At 38.9% G+C, this 24,181-nt stretch overlaps 1 protein-coding gene across 2 annotated transcripts in view; it reads left to right on the forward strand.

Annotated features, from left to right (window-relative positions):
• The first annotated feature begins 7,507 nt into the window (after nt 1–7,507).
• Nucleotides 7,508–24,181, forward strand: part of LOC147164079 (A-type potassium channel modulatory protein KCNIP2) — a 123,211-nt gene continuing 106,537 nt past the window's right edge. For both annotated transcript variants that reach the window (XM_086092338.1, XM_086092343.1), the window contains exon 1: nt 7,508–7,803. In XM_086092338.1, coding sequence (XP_085948464.1) covers nt 7,734–7,803 — 70 coding nt within the window. In that variant the 5' untranslated portion in view covers nt 7,508–7,733. The remainder of the gene's footprint in view (nt 7,804–24,181) is intronic.

The raw sequence follows: 24,181 nt of genomic DNA on the forward strand, positions 1-24,181 counted from the left end.
CCACTTATGAGGAAGAAAATGTTTCTTACCCACAATGATTTGGCACTGTTGTGAACAAAGCACATTTTGCCATAGGAATTACATTGAATGTTAATTATTTGTTCAAACCATCATAAAAGATAAAAGATAACTGTGAAGGCAATGTTTTAAGTAACATTTTAACAAATAATTTGCAAACTGATCACATGGTGTGATGTCACTGGAACCTGGTAAATAGTTTAGCGTGAGTCCACTTTCTATGACAGTTATGGACTTGAACCATGTTGGAACGCCAGTTATCACATCTTAAAAGATAATGTGTATGGGGTCCATACAAATGAAATCATAGGTGGTGTTATTTTGACAATGCTTTGAATCTATTTATTTAATGAAACAGTGATGGACAAATGAAGCTTCATGAAGCACTTGTAATATTTTTTGTCTCGTCTAGACGGCACTCTTAGTTTAAAAATGCAGTGGAAACTTAATCACTTTCCAAGCTAGCCTTTATAATCAAACCAAGAGCATCAGGAGTGAAAAATGTTGCAAGTGCTTCATGAAGGTTCATGATGCTTCATTTTCCCATCACTACTTTTCATGGCCCGTCAAGATTTGACGTAAAGCAAACACAAATGTGAAATGTGCCAACAATTTTGTCCAGCCCAGTTTTTGCATTCTGTGTAAAATTATGTCAATGTCGGCTTTTTTTCTTCAGCTTTTTTTGTGTTTTTCCAATGCACATCGATGACAGAAACACATTGATACCAAAAACATTTGTAATTGCAACTATTTCTGGTGCCAATAATTTTGTCCATGACTGTAGCTACCGGTACACTGTATGTCTGATGTTTGTAAGAAATAAATGCGTGTGAAAATCGCTAAAGATTTTGATGAGCTATAATCTTATTGGAGCCAAACACACGGCTTTCCCTATTATACTGTACATCAATGGTCTCTGCTGCTAGCTACTGTACCAAGTAACATGTAGGCTACCCCATCCAGCATTCAGGATGTTGGCTGCGAGGATTATTAACCACAATTTTACAACACCAAAAGTGTGCAATAACAGTCTCTTAACCCAGATACATCATATAAGTCACTAATCCAACCGGAATTCATTGGTGGACGTCAGCATGATTAACGAATCGGGGCTCATGGCAGGGGCAACTTTCCCGTCAAAGGTAATGGACAATGAAAATAAATTGTAACTTACGCATTTGTTGATCAACAAAATAAAACATGCCTGGGGAGTAAACGCAATACATTCAGCCTGTTCAGAAGTCTCAATTGATTGGTTTGAAGTTGGAATTCCGTCAATCCGTCCATTTTCCGAACCGCAATTGTACACCGTAAATTGCAAGGTGTTTGTTTGACTTTGGCGGTTTCACCATGCTTCTTGGATCGAGGTGGAGGTGATTAAAGACTTGATTTGAATGCACAAACATGCAGCTTTTTTGCTTTCAGGCTCTCAGTAGTGATTTGAGCTCTTAATATTCATAGTTCAGTGCCAAGGGCAGGTGACTCACCTTGAGGGTGCGCTAAAAGCCAAAGGGTGCATCTCAATGCTTTGATGCATGCTCCTTCACCCACTTTTCCCTATTTTCCTGCTCATTGCAATTCAGACTTTTTACCAGGCATTTGCAGACATCAACAAAGTGTAGTGTAGGTTCTTGTTAGGTGAAACTGAAGTCGCTTGATTTGCATTTCACAACTTGAGCAGCTTCAGATCACATGTACACCTAATGTTAACTGGAAAAAAAATATTCATATTTATCTAATGTATATGGAAGAGGATTAGGGCCAGTGAAGAGAGGGGAAAAAAAGTTTGGCAGGATTCTCACTTTATTCTCAGATTTCTCACTTTAAAGTGAGGATTCTGACTTTATTCTCAGAATTCTGACTTCAAAGCGAGAATTCTGAGAATAGAGTGAGAATTTTCCCTTGTAAATCAGAATTTTAAGATTAATGTCAGAATTCTGACTTTAAAGTGAGAATCCTGCCAAACTTTTTCTCTCTCTTCACTTCCCCTAATTTTCTTCCGTAGTATATGAATGTTTAGAAATTGATGATAAAATATTGCAATATTTATATGTTCGTTATTTGAAACGTTTTCTACAGATAAACGACCACTTGCACTTGATTGAATATAAGCCCTCAATTTGCTAAATTGTCGGGTTCAGTATATGTGGGTGCCGTGTGTACACCCACTGTCAAGTTTCATAATTCCATCATTGGGCACCCTGCAGTTTCAGACGGCGACTCGCTTATTCTTATTTGCGGCATGCATCATCAAATCCCCTCCAACTCGACGCAAATCGATCCAACGGCTTTCCTTTTTCTCGCTCTCGCCTTCATTTAGAATCTGTCTCTCCTTATCTCATTTTATTCAGTGCAGACAGAAATCCAATCAGTGTCCAATCGACCATATCTGTGAAATATTTTGTTGGTTTTGGTTGACAGCAAAATGGAAGCCTTTGGGTTATTGGGGTCCTCTTGTTTATCAGAAATAGACAGGATTCAAATGAGGAAAACATTCAGAACTTCAAGTTAATGATATTTTGCGGGTAAAAGAGGTCCTTTGTGTTCACACTAGTCAAATGCTCCTGAGTTTTTCCTCCATCTTTTTTTTTTCACAATATGAGTGGCAGTTTAAAAGTGTCTGGTGATCATCCACAAGTAAAGTTGACATTTAATTAGACAATTGTAGCACTTGGGGTTGGATGAAGACACTTAAGAGAGAGTGTACTTTTGTTGTCTTTAATTGCGCACAAGCATTGCAACGCATGAGACATGACATGACCACGCCATTCTCCCGGAAGGCATTAACTGACTAGGACCTGCGAGGACCCCTGAGCTGCCTACACCCGCGCCTGCATGGATTCCCAACTGTCTCCTGACCAAAAGTGTTTGTATCTGTATACGTTCAACATAAATTCGGCAACATGTAATAATTACAAAAATAAACAAATAAACAAAGCTATACAGTCGGTTGTTTTCAAAGTATGTGATAGTATGCTGGTTGTCACTGACAAAATGGATTATTTGGATGGACAGTCCAAGAGAAACAATTTAATCTTTGATGGAATTCCAGAGTCACCAGGAGAGTCATGGACTGAGACGGAGGGAAAGGTTATGAAAGTGATAACTGAAAACCTAAAAATTCAGCAAACAGTTGATAAAGAAAGGGCCCATTGCACAGACAAGGAAGACCAAGGCCGGTGGTAGTGAAGCTGCAAAGATTTAAGGATAAATCAGTTATTCTACAAAAAGCTAAAAATCTTAAGGGAACAAAAATTTTCATAAATGAGGACTATACCGCTGCTGTTAAAAGGAAAAGAAAAGAACTTATGCCTTAACAGAGAGCTGCAAGAGAGAGAGGATACATTGCATACTTCCGACATGACCAGTTGATTACTCATGCTCGCACCAGTACACCAAAACCCAGTAAAGGCAAATAAACCACAAAAGTATGAGAAATATTGAATCTCCAGGGCATTCAATACAATAAACTCACTTTAGATGATGACAAAAATACACCAAAAGTAAATATCAACTGCAGCACAGTAACACAAGGAAAGATGAACATGATGATAACAAATAGCATGGACTTGAAAACATTTGACTACGCTGACGACAAGACATTCGACCGTGAGAATAAATTGGACCCAGACAATCACTTTTACAAAAATGATTACTGCAGTTCCACTTGCAACTATTATATGGACGATAATTTCAACAAAAATATAAAAATAGAAAATGCACTTTCAATTATCCATTTCAATAGTAGAATTCTCTACAGAAATTTTACAAAAATCAAACAATACCTGAATAAATTCAAAATAATTGCCATATAAGAAACATGGCTTGATCATTAAAAAAGTGAGTGACATGGGACTGGAAGGATATGAATTGTTTGCAACAAATATATATATATATATATATATATATATATATATATATATATATATATATATATATAGACAAAGCACTAAGAAGCAGTCAAATTGAATATTTGACTACCACCATTGACAACATAATGGAATGTTTAACCATTAAAGTACATATTAAAAATGCACCAATTGTCATTATAAGTTGTATGTGTGGGACACCAGGATCATGTCTTGACATATTTAATGAAAAACTAACGGACATTCTCAGTTACACAAATGACTAAAAAAAAACGCAAATAATGTGTGGTGATTTCAACATTGATTTGTTAAATCCGAATGGGCATCAGAAAACAACTGAATTTATAAATACAATGTATAGTAATAATCTATTCCCTGTAATTATGAAACCTAGCAGAATAACAATTGATACAGCTACACTAATAGATAACATATTTATAAATAAAATTGACCATAAAATAGAAAGTGGACTTCTTATTAATGATATAAGTGATCATCTTCCGGTCTTTGAAATCTTCCAAGACTATTTTGATATAAAAATAAAACCAACAATAACTTACACATCAGAAACACGACTAAGAACACAACGCTCCATGGCTGCCTTTAAGTTGGATTTAGAAAAACATAATTGGTCTGAGGTCTATTCAAATGATGATCCCAATATCGCACACAGTGCATTTCAGTCTATCATTATCTCTCTATACAATAAATATTGTCCATTAATAAAAGTCACAAGAAAGTATAAAGGTCTAAATAAGGCATGGATGATGAAGGGGATAGGTATGCATGTAAAAAGAAAAACATTTTATACAAAAGATTTATTAAATTGAGAACTATGGAACCAGAAATAAAGTGTACGACCTACAAAAATAAACTATTGAATATTATACGAACAAGAAAGATTATTACCATGCATTACTAGAGATACAGAAATATTAAATGTTGTTAAAATATAAAAAAAATAAAAAGTCCACTGACTGCTTCAACATTGATATGACATTAGTAAAAAGTATTATAGAATATGTTGTGCAACCTTTCACATATATATGTAATTCGTCATTTAAAGCCGGTATATTTCCATCAAAAATGAAAATAGCAAAAGTTATTCCTATTCATAAAAATATAGAAAGACATATATTCACTAATTATAGACCAATATCACTGCTGCCACAGTTCTCAAAAATTCGAGAACAATTATTTTCATATAGACTGGACAATTTTATTGAGAAACATAAGCTTTTAAGTGAAAATCAATATGGGTTTAGAGAAAAACGGAACTCGTAGAAGCAATATCTACTAACATATATAATGAAAAAACTACTGTTTGGAATTTTTATAGATTTAAAAAAAGCATTTGATACTGTAGATCATTCTATACTAATGAATAAATTAGAACGATATGGCATAAGAGGTTTGGCATATAAGTGGATGAAAAGTTATTTGGATAATAGATATCAGTACTTACAGTTTAACAATATACAATCAAAACACATGAAGATTACTCATGGAGTCCCCCAAGAGTCTGTGCTAGGCCCCAAATTATTTATATTGTATATAAAGGATATCTGTTGTGTCTCCAAAATATTCAAAAGTGTCTTATTCACCGTTGACACTACTCTCTACTGTTCAGGAGAAATGTGTGGAGAATGAACTAAACACAATAAAAAAATGGTTTGATATGAAGAAATTATCACTAAACTTAAATAAAACAAAGTTGATGGTTTTTGTACTAGACAAACCACACAACAGGTCAAAATTATGGTAAATTCAATTGAAATAGAAAGAGTGTATGAAAATAAATTTCTTGGAGTAGTTATTGATGAAAAATTATGTTGGAAGTCACACATAGATAATGTCAAAAAGAAAATGTCAAAAATTATAGGGATACTCTCTAAAACCAAGGATGTCCTGAATAAGAAATAATTATACACATTGTATTGTTCATTATTATTACCATATCTGACTTATTGTGTGGAAATCTGGGGAAACGCATATAAAGCAAATACGATCCTGTTTTCAAACTACAAAAAAGAGCTTTAAGAATTATAAATCGATCAAAATATACAGAGCCAACTCATTCTCTATTTATTAAATCAAATACAATTAAATTCTGCGACTTAGAGTACACAACAATTGACTCACATTACTCAAAAGCTGTTTGAAATTAGAGAGAGTCCTTATAACATAAAGGGTACAAGTGTCTACAAAAAAAATAAAACAAGAACAAATATTAAGCAAAGGTGTGTTTCTGTAAAATGTGTTAATTTGTGGAATGATTTTAGAACTGATTTGAAAAGATGTCAGTCACTTGCTGAATTGAAAAAATTGTTTTAAAGCAAAGTTCCAAAAAATTACTTACATCAGACATGAGTTGTCAAAAATGTACATATGCTGTAATTTATTTGGATGTATCGGTATGGGTGTAATGAAAATTGTACATGTGAGTATGAGGATATGATTTATAAATGTATTATGGTATTATGGAATTTCATGTACATATGTCGCTGGCAAATGTGCGTATGTTAAAGTGCACATTTCCTTTTGTTGAATTATATTACCTTATCATTTTATCAACATAAAACAAATACGGGGTAGGACTGGATACATTTTTTACTTCCTCCTACCCCTTTTGAACAAGGGGAAGGAGATGCGTGTGTGTGTGTGTGTGTGTCTGTCCCACACCGCGACCGTGTGTAATTAGCGTTCACGTGTCCAAGGAAGCGAGCGAGCTAGAGAGCTAGATCGGGTGTGCGCGCGCAGGGGAAGCATATTGTGTGTTTTTTACACACGCAATTAATCATGCAGCTTTTCTAAAATATTGTGTCAACATTGACCTGTCCTCAGTACAGTGTTTATTAAAAAAAAAAAAGAAGAACTTCCCAAAAGGCACTTTTTTTTGAGAGAGGGCAGAGGGGCAAGGGTGTAAGCACCACTAGGGGTCTACCTGTGCACGCCAGTGGCAGTTTCCCTAAATCAACAGAGGCTCATTGGGCCTCAGAGACTGGGGCGGGGAGCTCCACCCTGTGCGGGGCCTACGGTGCTCAATCTGGGCCTGGTGTCACTGGGATGGCGCCTCTCCCTGTGGATGTGGGCTGTCATCCCGCTCATTGTGGATGAGATCCCCTTGGGTGCTTTTCCTCACATGGTTTCTCTGTGTCTCGCCATGTTTATTTTTATTTTTATTTTTTTTACAGTTTCAGGTTGTGTGTTTGTGTGTACGCGGGCATGTTCGTGATGTTGCAGGGATGAAGTGGGTTTTCTTTTTGCAGTTTTTCATGTATATGATAAGTGCTATATCAATAAAGTTGAATTTGATTTAATTTAATCTTGAAGTATCCCACACCACAAGTGGTCAGGGAATGAATTAAACACGTATGTCAAGCCACCACTGTACACTTTTTTATTAGTGCCTTGAGATTTTCTAAAATACATTTTAAATACAATACATGAGTTAGGAAACAATGCGTGCAGTTAGCAAAGCATGAGGACATTATTTATGTTTCTCTGTGTTTGTGAGAGTTTACCGTCATTTCTCAAGAAAAGGAGGGACCGACTGCTTTTGTAGCGCTCGTGCGCGCATATCTGTGTGTGGTGTGCGCGCGCGCGCGTAATGCTCGCGAGGGTGGTCGCAGACGCGCGCACGGCACTCAGCAGCAAGACGCACGGAGAGAAGACGCTTCGTGTTTCGAAGCTCCATGGCTCGGCAAACGCGGCTCGTTAACAGGTGTAGGCCTACGCAATTCGCTTAAAAGAAACTGAAAGCAGGTATCGTCACACACGCAGGGAGACCAGCCAACAGTTTCCGTCCTCTTCCCGGTGCGCTCATAGGAAGACCATTAAAAAAAAATGAAGAGCAAAAACCGCGAAAGCTTGACCGACTCCCGGGAGCTGGACGGCTCGTATGACCCGCTAACGGGTGAGTGATCTCCGCCTTTGGGCTACCGCCGGGTGTCGTGTGATATAAATATGATTCAATATGTTTTCAGTAGGTCCTTTTAACTAACTATACAGGTGGCTGCACGCTCATACCTGTGTTGCACAAGTAACTGTTTTATTGACATACGGCGGGTTGGTGGTCGAATGGCTGGTTAATTAACAGGTTGGGGGTTTAAATCCATCCTGTGTGGAGTTGGCATCCTATTGGTTCATGGCGACAAGTCCAAGGTGCTACCTCATCTCCAAAATCAGCTCCTGCTCACCCGACCCTTGAGTGAGTTTAAATCAATTAATTGATTAAATATTGGGGATGGGCATTTTGGTACATTTCTTTGTTTGGGAAAAATCAACAAATATTTATTTTAGTGTTGTGTTTATCCTGAATGAAATTCAAGCCATAAATTACTTAGAAACCTTGTGATTAATACCTTCAGTCTGTAAAGAACTGAATCCTAAAACCACAACAATGCAATTTGCAATACGAAATAATGTAAATCTTATTAAACAGTGCGCTTACACCCAATATTCACAGAAAAATACAGAATAACATCAAGCAAATATAAATCACTAAAGAACAAAAAACAAACAAACCTGTATATCCATGTAGAAGTTGGCAGGTGACTGCTCATCTCCACACACTCTTGATTAAATAACTGGTGTCAAACTCAAGGTTTGGGGGTCCACCTCATTTTATGTGGCCCGCCAAAGTAATTAGCATAAATGTCAATTTTTGGGGGAATTTTTTTACTGACTGATAGTTATTCAGCAATTTGTTGTGTAAATGTGAAATGAAGAGGCAATAAAACATTTATTCTGATTCACAATATGAAGGAAGGAAACACAAACTGGCATGTGGCCCAGGTTTGACACCCCTTGATTAAATTCCTTGTCAAACGACTGGGGCACAAATTCACCCAAAAATTCACACTCATTGGACTTCTAAAATAAATCGTTCAAATGCATCACATTTGCTAACCTGTCACTATTATAACTCTTGAACAAAGCCTGTCAGCGTTTGGTCTGTGTGGCTTTGCAGACTGTCGGCCGTACGATCCAAAGCTTGTGGCCATACAAGCTTTCGGGACAAAGGCTTTTTGCTTTTGGTTTGCATAGCGGCTACCGGAAGTGCCCCTCTGGCTCATTGTACTGTGAGTAGACAATCTGCTGCAACATGCTCGTTCAACTGTTATTGTTTGCATCTACAAATACATATTGGGTCAATAAGACCTGGTCAGTTGACATCGAAAGAGCAAAAAGAAGGTAGAAACTTGACATTAAAGAATTATCCAAAAGTTGTCTTTAAATATTTATTTAAATTTAATAATAATAATAATAATAATAATAATAATAATAATAATAATAATAATAATAAAATGGTTAATACAACAAAATACAAATTAATTAAAATAAAGATAAATAATAATAAAGAAAAATTGTAAACTTGACTCACTTGTGATTTACTTCTCATTTAGAACAGCCCATCTAGTCAGAAAACCTGTTTCTCCCTCTGCCAGTTTGAAAGTATTCCTTTATTGATGAAATACTGAACCACAGCAACCGATTAGAATCAAATATCGGATGATCAATAAAATTCTTTAAAAAAAACAACTAAATAGATCAGTCATGCCCATCACTATTTTCTTCCCTGACATGGTGACTTTAACACAATTGGATTGAAAGGATGGTGAAACCATATTGAATCAACTCATGACAATGTTGCATGTTTGTGGTTGTTATTTTGGTGATTGCTGTGATTCGAATTGTTGCTGACCAGGCTGAGTCGTGGGGTGGGGTGGAAGGGGGCACGTTGCTTTGGTTTGTACTGAGATAAATGATGAGATGCCTGGAATTATTTTAATTTTTTTTTTTACACTTTAGCTTGCCATGCATTAATCGCCTGAAGCTTTTTATTTATGGACTAAAAAAAAATGTTACCTCTGAAATTGGATATGAATGCTGAAAAATGATGTAGGAAGAAATATTTTTCTTTTTTCTTTTATTTATCACAACATATGCAGATATTGTGCAGTTTTTTTCCATCTTTTTTTGTGGCTCTCTTAAGTGTAAATGTTTGAGATCATAATTGTCTTAAGTGATATACAGTACATCTGTGTACACTTTTGTATTCTTTATTATGTATGGGGAACAGACGAAAAATGTGAATCCTCACGGGATGAGGAATCCCGTTATTGCCGTTTCCCGACTCATTTAATGGTGTGCCGTGTGAGCGTACCTGTGCATCCCCCCCAGTGAGCAAACATCTCTCTCGTGGGATGCTTTCCCTCCGTGCAGCCTCCTGAGGTCATAGCCCTCAGCCCTCCCGGCTAATGTGAGCGCTGTTGAGTGCCATCTGCCTCAGCAGCGTTCCCACCTTATGCCTGAATGCACCTCTGGCTTTACAGAGAGAAGACATGGCAGCCAAGGCAGCTGCCCCCCCTTGCTCCACAGGGATAGTGTCATTTAAGGGGCTTTAAATTACACTAACAGATAATTGTGGGTGGGGGTGGGGGTCATTCTCCAGTTGAACCTTGATTTACTGGACCCCAGATTCAACAGGCAGAAAGTAGCGTCCAGTCCACTCAAAACAGCGCTTCTTAAGTAGCTCCAGTAGAAGCTGCAGTTCGCGACAGGGCGACAGGGCCAGTAAATGGCGCAGTGGTGTCAACAACAGACAGACTGGTCATGTGTTTCTTGGCTGCGCTGCTCTCATCATAGATGAACAGATTTACAGTAGACTAGACTTAAGCACATGTAATGTGGCGGACATGTTACCAGGTAATGGAAAGGTGACATTAGAGATTTAGGTGGCATTTTGGAGCTGTTGGCTGTCGATGCGCTGAGCTATTATCGCTAACGCTGATTAGCACACATCCTACTTACATTATTTCTGACCTTTAGGAGAGCCAGCAAAAAAAAAAAAACGCTGCAGTTGTACGCCATGCTCACTTGTGCTTTTTTTTGCTTTGTCCCGACAGCAGCTAGTGGAAGCAGGCTGTGCCGTTTATCTCGCGCCAGGCATGCATTGTAACATTGGAAATATACTGCTCAGGTTGTGTTGTCTGACGGACAAGTGGTGACTGCAGTAGGACTACATTTCCCATGATTCGTAGACGTGAAAGCAGGAAGTAGTTCTAGTTCCGGTCAATGCCTGTTGCCTGCTACAAACCAGATGCGGAAGCGAATGGCAACGCAACCCTAAATTTGGAATTAAATAGGAAGGAATTAACAGTTAAATTCCCTTTTAATGGATTTATCGTATGAATCGTTATGACAACGGTGTGATTGACTTACACATGGCAATAAAACCTGCGTAATATCAGGACAAAACAATGACGTTGGCGAAATTCGCCGGGGATGCGGGACCCAAGACTAAAATCCCAGAACTGTCCCGGCCAAAACAGGACATCTGATTACCCTCGCTATGACACACCCTTATCTGCATTATAATCTACAGTAACAGCCTGTCACAATTTTAAGAATGTTTAGAAATTTTAGAAGAAAGTTAGTTTCTGCTTTTGTTTTTTGAGGGTAGAGTGTGTGGGCCAGATCTACACTCTAAAAAGAGAATTGTTGAACCAACCATGGTTATTATAGTTTTGGAATTTTCATTTTAGTTTGTTTTTACTTCGTTTTGAGTTTTTTTAATTTAGTTTTAATTCGTTTTCAGGGTGGTTCTGTTACTTTTTATTAGTTTTAGTTATTGTTATCTAATGCTAAGTTTGAGTTTCATTTTAGTTAGTTTCAATATTAACAGCAAACTCTGTAGTGTTAAATTGAGTTAAACATCTAGTGTTAAATATTTTGAGTTACTGGGTGTTAAAAAACTCTACGTGTGGTGTTATTTCAGGCTGAGTTACCTTATACATCCGGGCTCTTTTCTCCTGCTGCGTTTTCCCCTGGATTTTAAGGACAACTCTGGGTCTGGTTTATTTGGTTTTATAAGGTAAGGATGAAATTATACAGTTCTTGAATTATTTTGTTCATAAGCTAATGTAGAAAAAGGTTCCGGATTTTCACGAGTAGTGTCATTTATGTTCATTATTTTTCTTTAAAACTAAAAACGAAGTGGATAGTGTGCCGTACCGGCAATTCGTATTTACTGAGTAGTGCAGAAACTAGGCCTACAAGAAAGAATTTTGCGGCAACGAACATTTATTATCTCGTGGCGTACTTGTTGTCCCCCAAATGAGTAGGTACTAGGTTCGAGTCTCACTGTCTCTATTTGGGTTGCAAAATAAAAACTTGTCAAGAAGTAACACTAAAACTGTGAGAAATTAACACCCCAAAAAATGAAAATACCACTATGTGGTTAAAAGTAACAACAAAACTGTGAGAAATTAACACCAAAAAATGAAATAACACTTTTGAGTGTTAATAAATAACACAGATAATGTGAAAATATAACACTGATAGGTGAAAGTAGATAATACTTTAAAGTGTAAAAAGTTCACTTTTATGTATCAAATAACTCTATTAAAGAGTTACATTTTTACACTTTTGGAAGTGTAAATTTAACACGGAACTGGTGAGAACTATATAAAGTCAGGGAAAGTGTTAAATTTAACAATATGGGAGTTAAATTTACACTTCCGATTTTACTGTTTAAGTTTTTTTCTTTTTTTTTCTTTTTTTTAAATGCGTATTACTTGTGCACATTATTTAATAAACACCATGGTAAAATGAACAAAGAAACACATTTCTTACCTAGCTTTGCATTTTGGCTGAGTTAAATGAAATTTGCGACGTCATCTGAAGGTGCTTTTCTATTGGCTGCTGCTAGATGACATCACTTCTGTGCGACCTACTAACTCCGGTTAATATTGAACTAATTATACTTAAAATCACATTTCAAATATCCCCAAAGGCTCATATTAAATTAATTACCAAAGACTAAAGCGAAAAACATTTTCGCTAAAATTATAGTTAGTTTTAGTTTTTGTTTTGTAAACATAAAATATAGTTTCAGTTAGTTTTCATTTTTATTTCATTCCGTTAACAAAATTGTTTTTTTTATTAAATTTTAGTTTCTTCGTTACTTTCCATGACCTAAAATAACCTTGGAACCAACTATTTAAAAAAATTGCTTCAAGTGGTAACACATGACTGAATGAAGTTAATCCAAAGTGAAGTTTATTTAGCATTTAACTTAATATATTCACTTTGGATGAGCTCCATTCAATCATGTGTTTTACCATTTGAACCAATTATTAAAATTTGTTTTAATTGGTCAACAATTCAATTTGTAATCTTCAATTGGTTCAACAATTCTCTTTTTAGAGTGCACGTGCGAGAGTTAACTTAGATTAGATACATCACCACCACTTCTTTGTTGTCTTATTGTTGAGAGTACAAAGTCAAGGCTTGCTCCACTCCACTAAAGATGAAGACACAATTGAAGCTGCGTGTTAGGCTGATCAGCCACTTATGCGTTGAAACCATACGACGTGATGTTGTTCACGACGGTTTATGATTGTCATAAAAAATGTCAATGTTGAAATGTGACGTTTTGAACTGACTCTTGTTTGAAAACGATCCTTGTGTTTTCCGCGTGTTCGTAAAATCAGACTGGAGATCGGTGGTGAAACAGGTCCTTCGAAGGATTTATTTTACAGAAATTTCTGGACACAGACAAGATACAGTCAAATCACTGTCGTTCCTCCTTGTGTGTGTGTCCCCTCCCACTTGTAGTTGTCTTATACTCTCAGCATAGCAGCCCCCAGAAAACCCCTCCCCTTCCTCTTCCTCCTTTGCTGGACCTTAAGCCCCGCCCCTCTCCAGTGCCGCTCCTAAGTCCCAGACAGTACTCAATACACATGGACAGATGGCCGATTGATGTGGAAATATAGTAGGTTCAGACAACCTGGCTCCCTTAAAGCAAACACAACTTTACAAAGGAATACTTTATAACACATTTTCTCCCCCGAAACAGATGGCTAATTACGTGGGAATAGGAAAGAAGAATCTTCAAACGTTCCGTCACATTATTCAAGCTTTGCTGAGGAAATTAAAGCAGTTATGACTAAATCTAAACAGTTATAACTAAAATCAAAACAGTTATAATTAAATTGAAACAGCAGAATGTCAACACTCTTTAAACAAGATTCTGACAATTATAGTCTACTTACAAAAGGCTATGTATTGATAATTTGAAGAGTTATCCTGTTGCCATAATAGGCAGTGTGTGTTCATACTGTGACAGGTGCTTTTCTGTCAAGGCTTCTACGCGCACACAAAAAAACTATACAGCACAAGAATACTTGTGAGAATGGATTATTAAGTGGGATTTTGTGTGGGAAGGGTAGCTTCAGGTGAGTCATTCTTACTTGCAAGCAACTTGTGTGTTTGGCTGAGTGTGTGCGCTCTTGCTGCTAACCTGTGTTACTTAAAGGCAGTGTGGGTGTTCTCAAATCAACGTTGAAGTGAAATAAAACCCTCTCAAAATAATCCCCCTCAGCCTGCTACATTGTGCTTGCCGAGCGTTGCGCTGTGCGTGCGGTAGCCTGCCTGGCGTTCCCTGTTGTGTTTGAGAGCAGCGGCTGAGAGATGAGAGGTAATTATAGAAGTGCGCTGCTGTAATCTCCTCTTCCACCTCACAAGGCACATCGAGGGATCATATCACCTCCAATGAATGAGCTTATACATAGACACTATTACATACAAAGCGTTTAAAAAGCTCTTCCTGTCCATTTAACTGAGCGATGATGGATGTCACGCACGTCCTACTCACTGTTTCATGCAGTGCCCCTTTGCGGGAATGATACTTTTACTGCTCCGGAAATCAATTGTTTCCGGGCCAAACTAGTTAGCTTGTCACTTTTGTTGCCGCAGGACTCCTAATAGCAGATTAAATGTGCCATCAGGACTCTTGTGACCCCCCCTGTGGTTGTCTTCAGGCTTCCCACACTTGTTGAGCTTCATTTTAGCTCATCACTCCTCAACATTTGCATCCTTGGAGGAGGGAGAAGGTGGCAAAGAGGTGGATGAGATATAGGAAATTGGAGACAGGAGAAGGCAGCTGACAGCTCCGCGTTAGGCTCTGTTAAGCTTGTAAGCATTTGTTACTCTTGCTGCATGTGCACTCTGTCAACGCATCGCTCCCCATTGGAATTCTGTGCTGATGGGAGCTGCCCAAATGAGACCTGAGGACTATTTGACTGGGTAAAATGGCCACTTAGGCCGGGTCACATGGGTGTTTAAAAAAGCCACTGACGCTGTAGTGGTCACTCTTTCTACTACTAATATTTAGAAGAGCTGTAAATAAATGTCAAATTATAGCGCCTATCTCATCTTGGGAACATCAGACTGTGTTCACCGCAGCTGTCAATCACCAGCTCAAAACAGTATGTTCTTTATTAGGGATGTTCGATACCACTTTTTTTCACTGATACCAAATACCAATACCACTAGTCCTTTTGATACGTAAGGCCCCCTAAAAAACAATGCTAGGTAATTTTAAAGATTTTTTAAAATCTATTCCAATGGAAACACAATGAAATGTTCACCAAATTTAATTGTAGTTTTGCCTTTTTTGAGCCCATGTTTGCACAAAACGGTGCAAGGCAAACTGCGCCTGCCTGCCATGATGTAATTTGTTGAGCATTTCCTGCTAAGTGATTTTTGTCTTGCCAATGTTTTTTAAGCACGAAAAATGTTATGTAAAAATGTAAAAATGTTTACTAGTTTGACTAACCTGTGACATATATATTTAATATTTATGTTTAGGGATGTGCCAGTATGAGTAGTCACCTATACTGATACTTAATACAGATACCAGTAGTACTTTTGGTACATAAAATTGCCAAAAAATACATAATTTCATATACAGGATATCCCAATATAGCATTTTCCCTTTCTATTCTTTTAATTTCCACGTTCTAGTTCCCGATCATAAAACTGATACTAGTATCTGTCTGATATGATACCTAGTGTCGGTACTCGCCCTATTCATTATTCAGGATTTTGGCTTGTGACTTATTAAAGCAGTAGAGAAGTAGCAACCATTGGCTTCAACAGTGTTGTCTTCACTCAGTTGCATGTAGTGGATGAGTTTAAAACAAAACAAGACAATGTAAAAGAACATGTGGGTTTGGATACAGATTTTTTAGGGCATTGAAGAGAAAGCTGAGGTTCACATCACATCGCATTAAAAATTCAATTAATAGTATGACGCTGCAGTAATGGTGCTATACTATGAGATATCAATGCATATACTGAATACTAGGGGTGTGATGGGATTGTTGTGTGTTTTGTTTTGAACCTTCCAGTATGATTTTTTTTAGGAAAAAAACCCCAAAACTTTGTAGTTTTCAAAGTATGATTTGACTCATTGTCATCCCAAAATATCCATTCATGACTCATCTTCAGCCAAGAAGCAAAATTTTGGGTTTACTGTCCAATTTAATACGATATTGATATTTTGTCCTACACCCAGTTTCCAACCCTCTTCCTAGAGTGATCATGAGCTTCTGGTTGCAGCGCTATAATTTCTGCTTGTGAATCCCTGCATCTAAAATATTTACACCTCTCCGTGAGGATTGTTTGCTTGTGGAGAAGATAATGTTGCTATAATTGCCCCATCTACAGTTTCCTTGGCGAGCCACCTCCAAATGTCCTGGCTATATTTCTAAATCCCAATGACAGCCCCCACCTTGTGATGCACTCTAATTTGCTCTTCTTCTTCCTCATCCAGCCACTCTCCTCACAGATACAATTACATAATGCTAATGTACACTCACCTGCCACAACATGTAGCCTATAGTTAAAAAAACAAACTTCCCTTATAAGCTTAGGGGGAGTAACAAACATCATCCAGAAATTACTATTATTGTTCGTTGACGGGTTTTGGGTAGAACACTTAACCTGGGTGGGGTTGCTTGGAAGAAAATCTTGGTGGCCCACATGGTCTTTAAAACACTGGGGGAAAGACTGGGGAGTTTTCAGTGATGTATGCATCATCCCAAATCCAATATGTGTGCTTCTAATATTTTAGTTTGTGCTATAAAACACAACATTAAAAACGTTAAATGACCTTAACGTTTCACCTGTCCAGCCTTCCTCCTTACTTTCACTATTCTGCTCTCGCTTCTCAGCTTTCTCGGTATCTATCCTCTTACAAAAGTTCCTGCCAAAAGCTGTCTCCTCCCTTCCACCTCTACATGTCTGTCAGGCCACAATGGGGACCGCAGCTCAATGGAGTTGCGAGCCAGGATCAATGCTAACGAGTTTTCATTTTTGACCAAAACTTCAGGTGGGGGCCAGGCGATCGTTTATTGAAATGAGCCCTGACTGGCGTCTTGCTTTGTCCTACTCCCTTTTCACCTCTTTGCGCAAAATGTTCATTTAGAAATTACTTGCAGACGAGTGAGGAGGATGTGAGGCAAGGTTAAAGGTTGCAGAATACTGATGCAACGGATAGAAATGGAAGTTCAATGGAACTTCTAAAGTCTAATAGCTCCACAATGCCATTTGACCTCCAGTTTATATGCATTTTCAAGCAATTTTCCCCATGGGAAATGATGTAAAGTCAATTAATTTGTACAATTTTTGCTATGTGAGTAAAGTTAACCATCGTATAATAAAACTAAGGTAAAAATAAAACTACTCAACCTTGCCTGATGGTTCACTGTCGTACTGCCGTAGCTGCTTTGTCCTGTTAAATCATCCAAGTTAATTTAATGCAATCTCAGCTAAATCTTGTTTTTAATGCCTTTAGAACAGGGTGTTTATTAGAGATCTTCTTGGTCATATTCTCCCTGGCCATCATGTTTTGACTACATGCTATTTACAATTTGTAATTGTAATGCACATACAGTACAGTACAATATAGGTTTGTACTGAGTGTTAGCACATCAGTTCTGAAATTGGGTTCGAATCTTGGCTTCGGCCTTCCTGTGTGGTGTTTTTCCTCATACTTGCGTGGGGTCTCTCCAGTACTCCGGCTTGCTGCCACATTCCGAAAATGTGCATGTTTGGTTCTCTGATCATTCTAAATTGTCCCAAGGTGTGAATGTGGGAGTTAATGGTTACTTCCTGGTTGGTTGCTATGTGTTCCAGTCCAAGAAGCTCCAGCTCACCTGCATCCCTAATGAGGACAAGCATGGAAAATTGTTGGATGGTATACAGCAGGGATGCTGGAGAGGGCCACAATTATTCATCAGTGCTACTGGGGGCCACACAGGACCACACACAATTTGCCATTTTAAATATGGACAAAATAAGTGCTCTTAATATATTTATTTGTTTGTAATGCATGTGTAAAAGACCTTTATTCTAAATCAACAACAAAGGGTTTGAAGGGAATAAAAAACCCACATACTTTGATTTTATTTTTCCCTTGTTGCAAAGGGCTCTCTTGCATAAATTGCACAGTAAATTCTGTAGATTTTGACTCTATTTAGAGGGGTTGAGGAACAAACTCAACCTTTCGCTCCCTGTGTGTTAGTATATCACTCGTGTCAGCTGGAATCTTCCTAATTCCAAGAGACCCCAAACATTTTTTGGTCTCTTGTTGTTTTTGGTCTCCTCTTGGAGATAAGCAAACAGTAGGAGGGGCATAGCTCAGGTGGTAGTCTCCTAAGCTGAAGTTTGTGAGTTAGTACCCTTGAGTGATTTTTTTTCTTCCAATTCTTTATTTTACTCTTTTCCAATTGTAAATATTAGCCTACTCTAAGTTGAGTCTATTTGGTCCCACTCTAAATAGAGTAAAATTTACTCGAAGAAGAGTCAAATTTACTCAACAGAATTTACTGTGTACCATTCAATGACAGCACAAAACTGCTAAACAGCTAACCAATTCACCTTGCGCATTTTTACAGAAAAATCCATTTATTCTATGTTGGTTCTGCTGCATATCATTTGAACATTTCAAAAAAGCATTAGGCCAACTCATATTGTAGTATAGGGCTGTAAGAGACCTGGTGTAAGCAAAACTAAGCCATTTTTGCCACCTAATGGTGAATATTACAACTTAAAACTAGTGCTGTCAGATGATTCATCTAATTAACTACAGGATTTTTAATTAATTAATCTATTTTAATCTCATATCTGCTAAAGGTCCCCAAATAAATAATTGGAATTCTATGACATTACAAAATGATACTGCATAACTAATCAAGTTAAGTTATATATATATATATATATATATATATATATATATATATATATATATATATGGGTATTTTTCTTTTTTCTTTTTTTTAACCAAGATTTCTTTTTCCAGATTTACCGTGTTTTTTCATGGAAAATACTAATTATTCACCAGCATTTTTGAAGATTATTTTGGGTTTAAAAAAAAAAAATCAACGGGATACTTAGAGTGTGATTGGGGGCCGAATGTGGCCCGCTTACCACCAGTTGTCTATCCCTGATATACTGATTAGCCAGGACAGAGATGTGTGTGCCGTATCCCTTGGTCACAATTTCCATTTCCTCTTCTTTGGCCATAGTTACGTTGCTCTTTTTTGCTATAACTGGGACCGTTGTAATCAGTTGTCTCAGTTGTACTCGTTTGTCGCACCTTTCAGCCTCAAACGTGTAACAACTGTGTGCACGTAAGTAATACACGGTGGTCATATTTTTGAGACTTGTCACACATTTTCATCATCTGTCTGGCAGCCGCGTGCTTTCTGTGAGAGAGACAGAGCCGGATATCATCAAGGGGCTTTGCTCGCCCTGCCACTCACAACATTGGATTTGCATTAGGGGATGATTTTCTTTCCTATAACTCTTTGGAGTTGTTTTCCTATCAGACTGGGAGTCACTCATCAGTATGTGGAAGAGGGGGGGATTTGTAAACAAGCCAACTACGTAACTGCTTGGAAACTATGTAGGACGCCACTTTGAACAACTTAATGTGGATATGAAGAGCGAGAAAGAGAGAGAGAGAGAGAGAGGGAAAGAGAGGGAGAGAGAGGGGGGATGAGTCGGAGAGAGAGAGAGAGAGGGATCGAGGGAGAGAGAGAGGGAGAAAGGGAGGGAGAGGGAGAGAAAGGGAGAGGGAGAGAAAGAGAGGGGGAGAGAGGGATGGGGGAGAGTGAGAGAGATAGAGGGATGGAGTCGGAGAGAGAGAGGGAGAGAGGGAGGGAGAAAAAGGGAGAGGGAGAGAAAGGGAGAGGGAGAGAAAGAGAGGGGGAGAGAGGGATGGGGAGAATGAGAGAGAGAGGGAGGGAAATGGAGGGAGGGAAGGAGAGAGAGGGGGGAGGGAGTGAGATAGAGAGGGAGAGGGAGAGAGAGAGAGAAGGAAAGGGAGGAAGGAAGGGAGAGAGAGAGGGAGAGGTAGAGTGAGAGGGAGAGAAAGAGAGAGGGAGAGAGAGGGGGGAAGGGAAAGGGAGAAAGAGGGAGGGAGGGAGAGAGAGAGGGATGCAGAGAGAGAGGGGGGGAAGGGAGGGAGGGAAAAGGAGGGAGGACGAGAGAGGGAGGGATGGAGTCGGAGAGAGAGAGGGTAGGAGAGAGGGATCGAGGGAGAGCGAGAGTAAGAGAGGGAGGGAGAGGTAGAGAGAGAGAGGGGGAGAGAGAGGAGGAGAGAGAGAGGGAGGGAAACGGAGGGAGGAAAGGAGAGAGAGAGCGAGGGGGAGGGAGGGAGATAGAGAGGGAGAGGTAGAGAGAGAAGGAAAGGGAGGAAGGGAGGGAGAGGTACAGTGAGAGGGAGAGAGAGAGAGAAAGAAAGAAAGAGCGAGAGGGGGGAGAGGGAGAGGGAGGGAAAGGGAGAAAGAGCGAAGAGAGAGAGAGAGAGAGAGAGAGAGAGAGAGAGAGAGAGAGAGAGAGAGAGAATGAGAGCGAAAGAGGGGGAGGGAGGGAGAGAGAGAGAGAGAGAGAGAGAGGGTAGGGAGGGAGAGAGGAGGGGGAGAGGAAGGGGAGAGGAAGGTGTTGAGGATGCCTGAAGGGCAATTGATGTGTTTTAAGTGTCAGGATGATTCGTCTCTTTGCCATTTCACCCTTGCACATGATATTAGAAAGAGCATATTTTGTTCTTAAGGCTACGTTAGAGAGTACATATATTGCTAAGGTGCTATACAGCCTGCTGAGGAGATTGAGTGCATACAATGTGGGTTCCTCGGTAACATCGTCAGAGTGACTGGCAGCACACAAGCGTGGGATGAGGGAGAGGTGGAGGTGATTAGAGGAACCCCGGGGTTTGGCCCTGTCACACTCCAAAAGAAACGCACACATACATGCACACTAAGGCTGTCGCTGTTAGAATCAGTCAGCTGCTTCTGACACAAGGTCTAGACAACAACACACACACGCATAGGATGTAAATAAATACATTGATGTGGATGTTGTAGTTATGTTTTATGCTTACTACATGCCGTAAACAGATATAAAAACACACGTAAATGCTTTTAATTACATTTGACAATTTAATCACTTGTCTGACTTCTATGCAGGCAGTGTGGATTTAGTTCCCAATCAGTAATTGTCAAATGTGTCCTGTGATTGATTGGCGAATAATCCAGGAATGTTCTGCCTTTCGCCCAAATAAAGCCAGCTGGGTAGGCAGCTTCCCAAGACTGAACAGGATAAGTGTTGTTAAAAATAAATGGATAGTAGAATATAGTCGGCATTAAAATGAGTTAAACTGCCTGATACAGGAAAGTGCAAAGAGAGACAAAAATAATACAGATGGCTGTCACACAAGCACAAAAATCTATCATTCTTGTTGCTACAACCCTGTTGAATCACCACTCGCAAATTAATATGAAATGTGAATTGGAAAAATTGAAGTAAAACGTTTTTTTTTTTTTCATCACAGTTCCAGCTGCAGTATCTAGTGTGTCTCCAAGAGGAGGAAACAAAATCACCAATGGTCAAACTTTTTGACCCCCCTAATTCACGGAAAGATTTGAAGATTAAACTCGGCACACCATTTTTTTCCTACAAGGCTACACAGTTTTTTTTCCTACAAGGCTACACAGTTTTTCAATGTTTAAAATACGCAAGATTGATTAAATGCAACACTCAGGCTGGCAAGAGCAGAAAGTTGCAAGAACACTGAATGAGGTACTTTTTCTGCTGTGTGATATACAGTACACGCACTGACCACAATATTAGGTACACCTGCACAACACAAAGAGATTGTCATTGTGACCTGGATGTGAGGATTTTTTTTTTGTGTGGGTGTGCCTTGCATTCACAACCACAATTGGATCCGCCTGATTTCCAAAACTTCTGATCAATAAAATATGTATTTTGTTTTGTCTCTGTGCTGCCCGGCGCCAAATTGCCTGCGAACGGTTCCTGGGGAGCTGAAGCATATGCCACCTGACTTCAGGTTGAAGTCGGACTAAACCGCTTGACTGGTTGCCAGTCAATCACAAGGCAGACTGAACCAACCAGCCAAATCAATTGGCACTTAATATACAGTAACCTTTGCATTCTTCTTGCTGTTGTCTTGTACTCACACTCTATCTTCTCCCGGCACATCCTGAAAGCGATTACTCACACGGCAATCCGACATCCCATCAGCGATCCTCCCTTGGTGCTCTGGTCAGGATTTTATGAGAGTTGATGGAGTCCGGTAATCAGGTGGGTGTGAGTGATCGGTGGAGTGACAGTCAATGGCCTGTGAGTGCTTGAATCCATTGCAGATGAGGACGTTCGATGTTGAAAGGAATATTCAAGCTACTTGAGTAAGGGAAATATTGCAACGCCAAGTTGGCAGGCTCATATGTGTGCTATTTATGTTCATTCCTGAGCTGTGTGGTGAGGATGGTCAGGATTAGATTGTAATTTACTGCAAATCAGAAGCTTCATATCTAATCCACTCGCAGTGCATCTGCAAATTGCTTTGCTTAATAAGATTTCAAACTTTTGTCAAAGGGTATTTCCAGGATAAGTGTAAATGCTCTCTTAACTTGTTAGTAGGATCTACTGAAGGTGAATTACTTGCACATTCACACTCACGCATACACAGAGTCATTATGGGGCTAATGATTATTAATGAGGCCAGTATAACATTTCTTCATTGAAACATGAGAACGTTGCTTCCCTCCTGCATGCTGATGAGTGAGCAAGGCTTTGTTGTATTTTGGCAGGGAACAGACATTTGTAGTGTAGTATTCAAGTCACTGTCTCGGTAACTATTCACATCTTATGTTTCAGTACATCGTTTCACCCCTTTACAAAGTTGTTTAAAGGAAAGTCACCCCCACCAAAATAAAAAATAATATTGACAATAATATGTTCTATTCGGCCCCACTAGTCGAAACACCCTATTCTGGTTAATATTACATTTGTGGAATATGAGTTAAGCAGCAAAATCCAGCCATTTTTATCCATCTCGGGTGGCGGCCATTTTGCCATTTGCTGTCGAGTACAAATGACATCACAGTTGCTCAGGTCTCAGGTAACAACAAATCACAGCTTGGCTTCAGAAAACAGGTAAGCTGTGATAGGTCGTTGTCTGAGCCCTGAGCAACTGTGATGTCATCTTCAGTCGACAGCAAGGGGCAAAATGGCCACCACCTGAGATGGCTGAAAGCGTCTGTGTTTTGCTTTATACCTCATATTCCACAAATGTAATATTAATCAGAATGTCACATTTAGACTAGTGAGGTCACATATAACATGTTATTTTTAAGAAATGTTTAAGATTGGCTTCCCCTTTAAAGGCCATTCACCTCATCTTTTTAGTTTGACCAGATGTTGACATTAGTTAGTAAATGTGCATTGTAGATTTTCCTTAGACCTCCACCACATCCCCTCCCCCCATTTACTTAACCTCACTAGAGGCAATATCAATTTCCCCTCCGACCTCACCTGACCTGAGGTGCAGTAAGGTGATTTACTGTAAGTGGATGCAAAGGTAACGGCTTCACCTTCAGCTCTCAAAGCTTGAGTGCCCACAAATTGTGGAAGCGAGGCACCGGGCATTGTAAGGGAAAATTATGTGTTGTTGTCTGCACGTTGTTTATCCCTAAAAGATGATGTATATGAGAACTTCAGTTCACTCCGCGTCACATTCATCATAGAGGTTTATGCCCTCCCATTTTTTTCATACTACAGGGAAGTGTCATACAGTTTGGAAACCTTTTTTTTTAAATTGTCAAATATGCAGCACCAAAAATTTGAAGGAAATCTGAACTTTCACACTTTGGATCATACTGCTGCATTGGAACATTGCTTGGAATTTGGAATTCCTATTCGCTAACTAAAGGCACAAAAACGTGCTTGACAAAGGTGAGAAATTTGTCCGACATAAATGGCCCACCTAGTTGCTCCCAGTTTGTATTTAAACTTGTGGTCAATTTAATTTTTAAGATCGTCTGGATGTAAATCCAAATATGAAATGTTACTAATACATTTCCTGTACAGTTACTGCTTTTATCATGCTCAGTTTGACATTACTTGTGCGTTTTTCC

Source organism: Leptonotus elevatus, chromosome 13, assembly GCF_054856555.1.
Source record: "Leptonotus elevatus isolate MCC_2025b chromosome 13, RoL_Lele_1.0, whole genome shotgun sequence".
Classification (NCBI taxonomy): domain Eukaryota; kingdom Metazoa; phylum Chordata; class Actinopteri; order Syngnathiformes; family Syngnathidae; genus Leptonotus; species Leptonotus elevatus.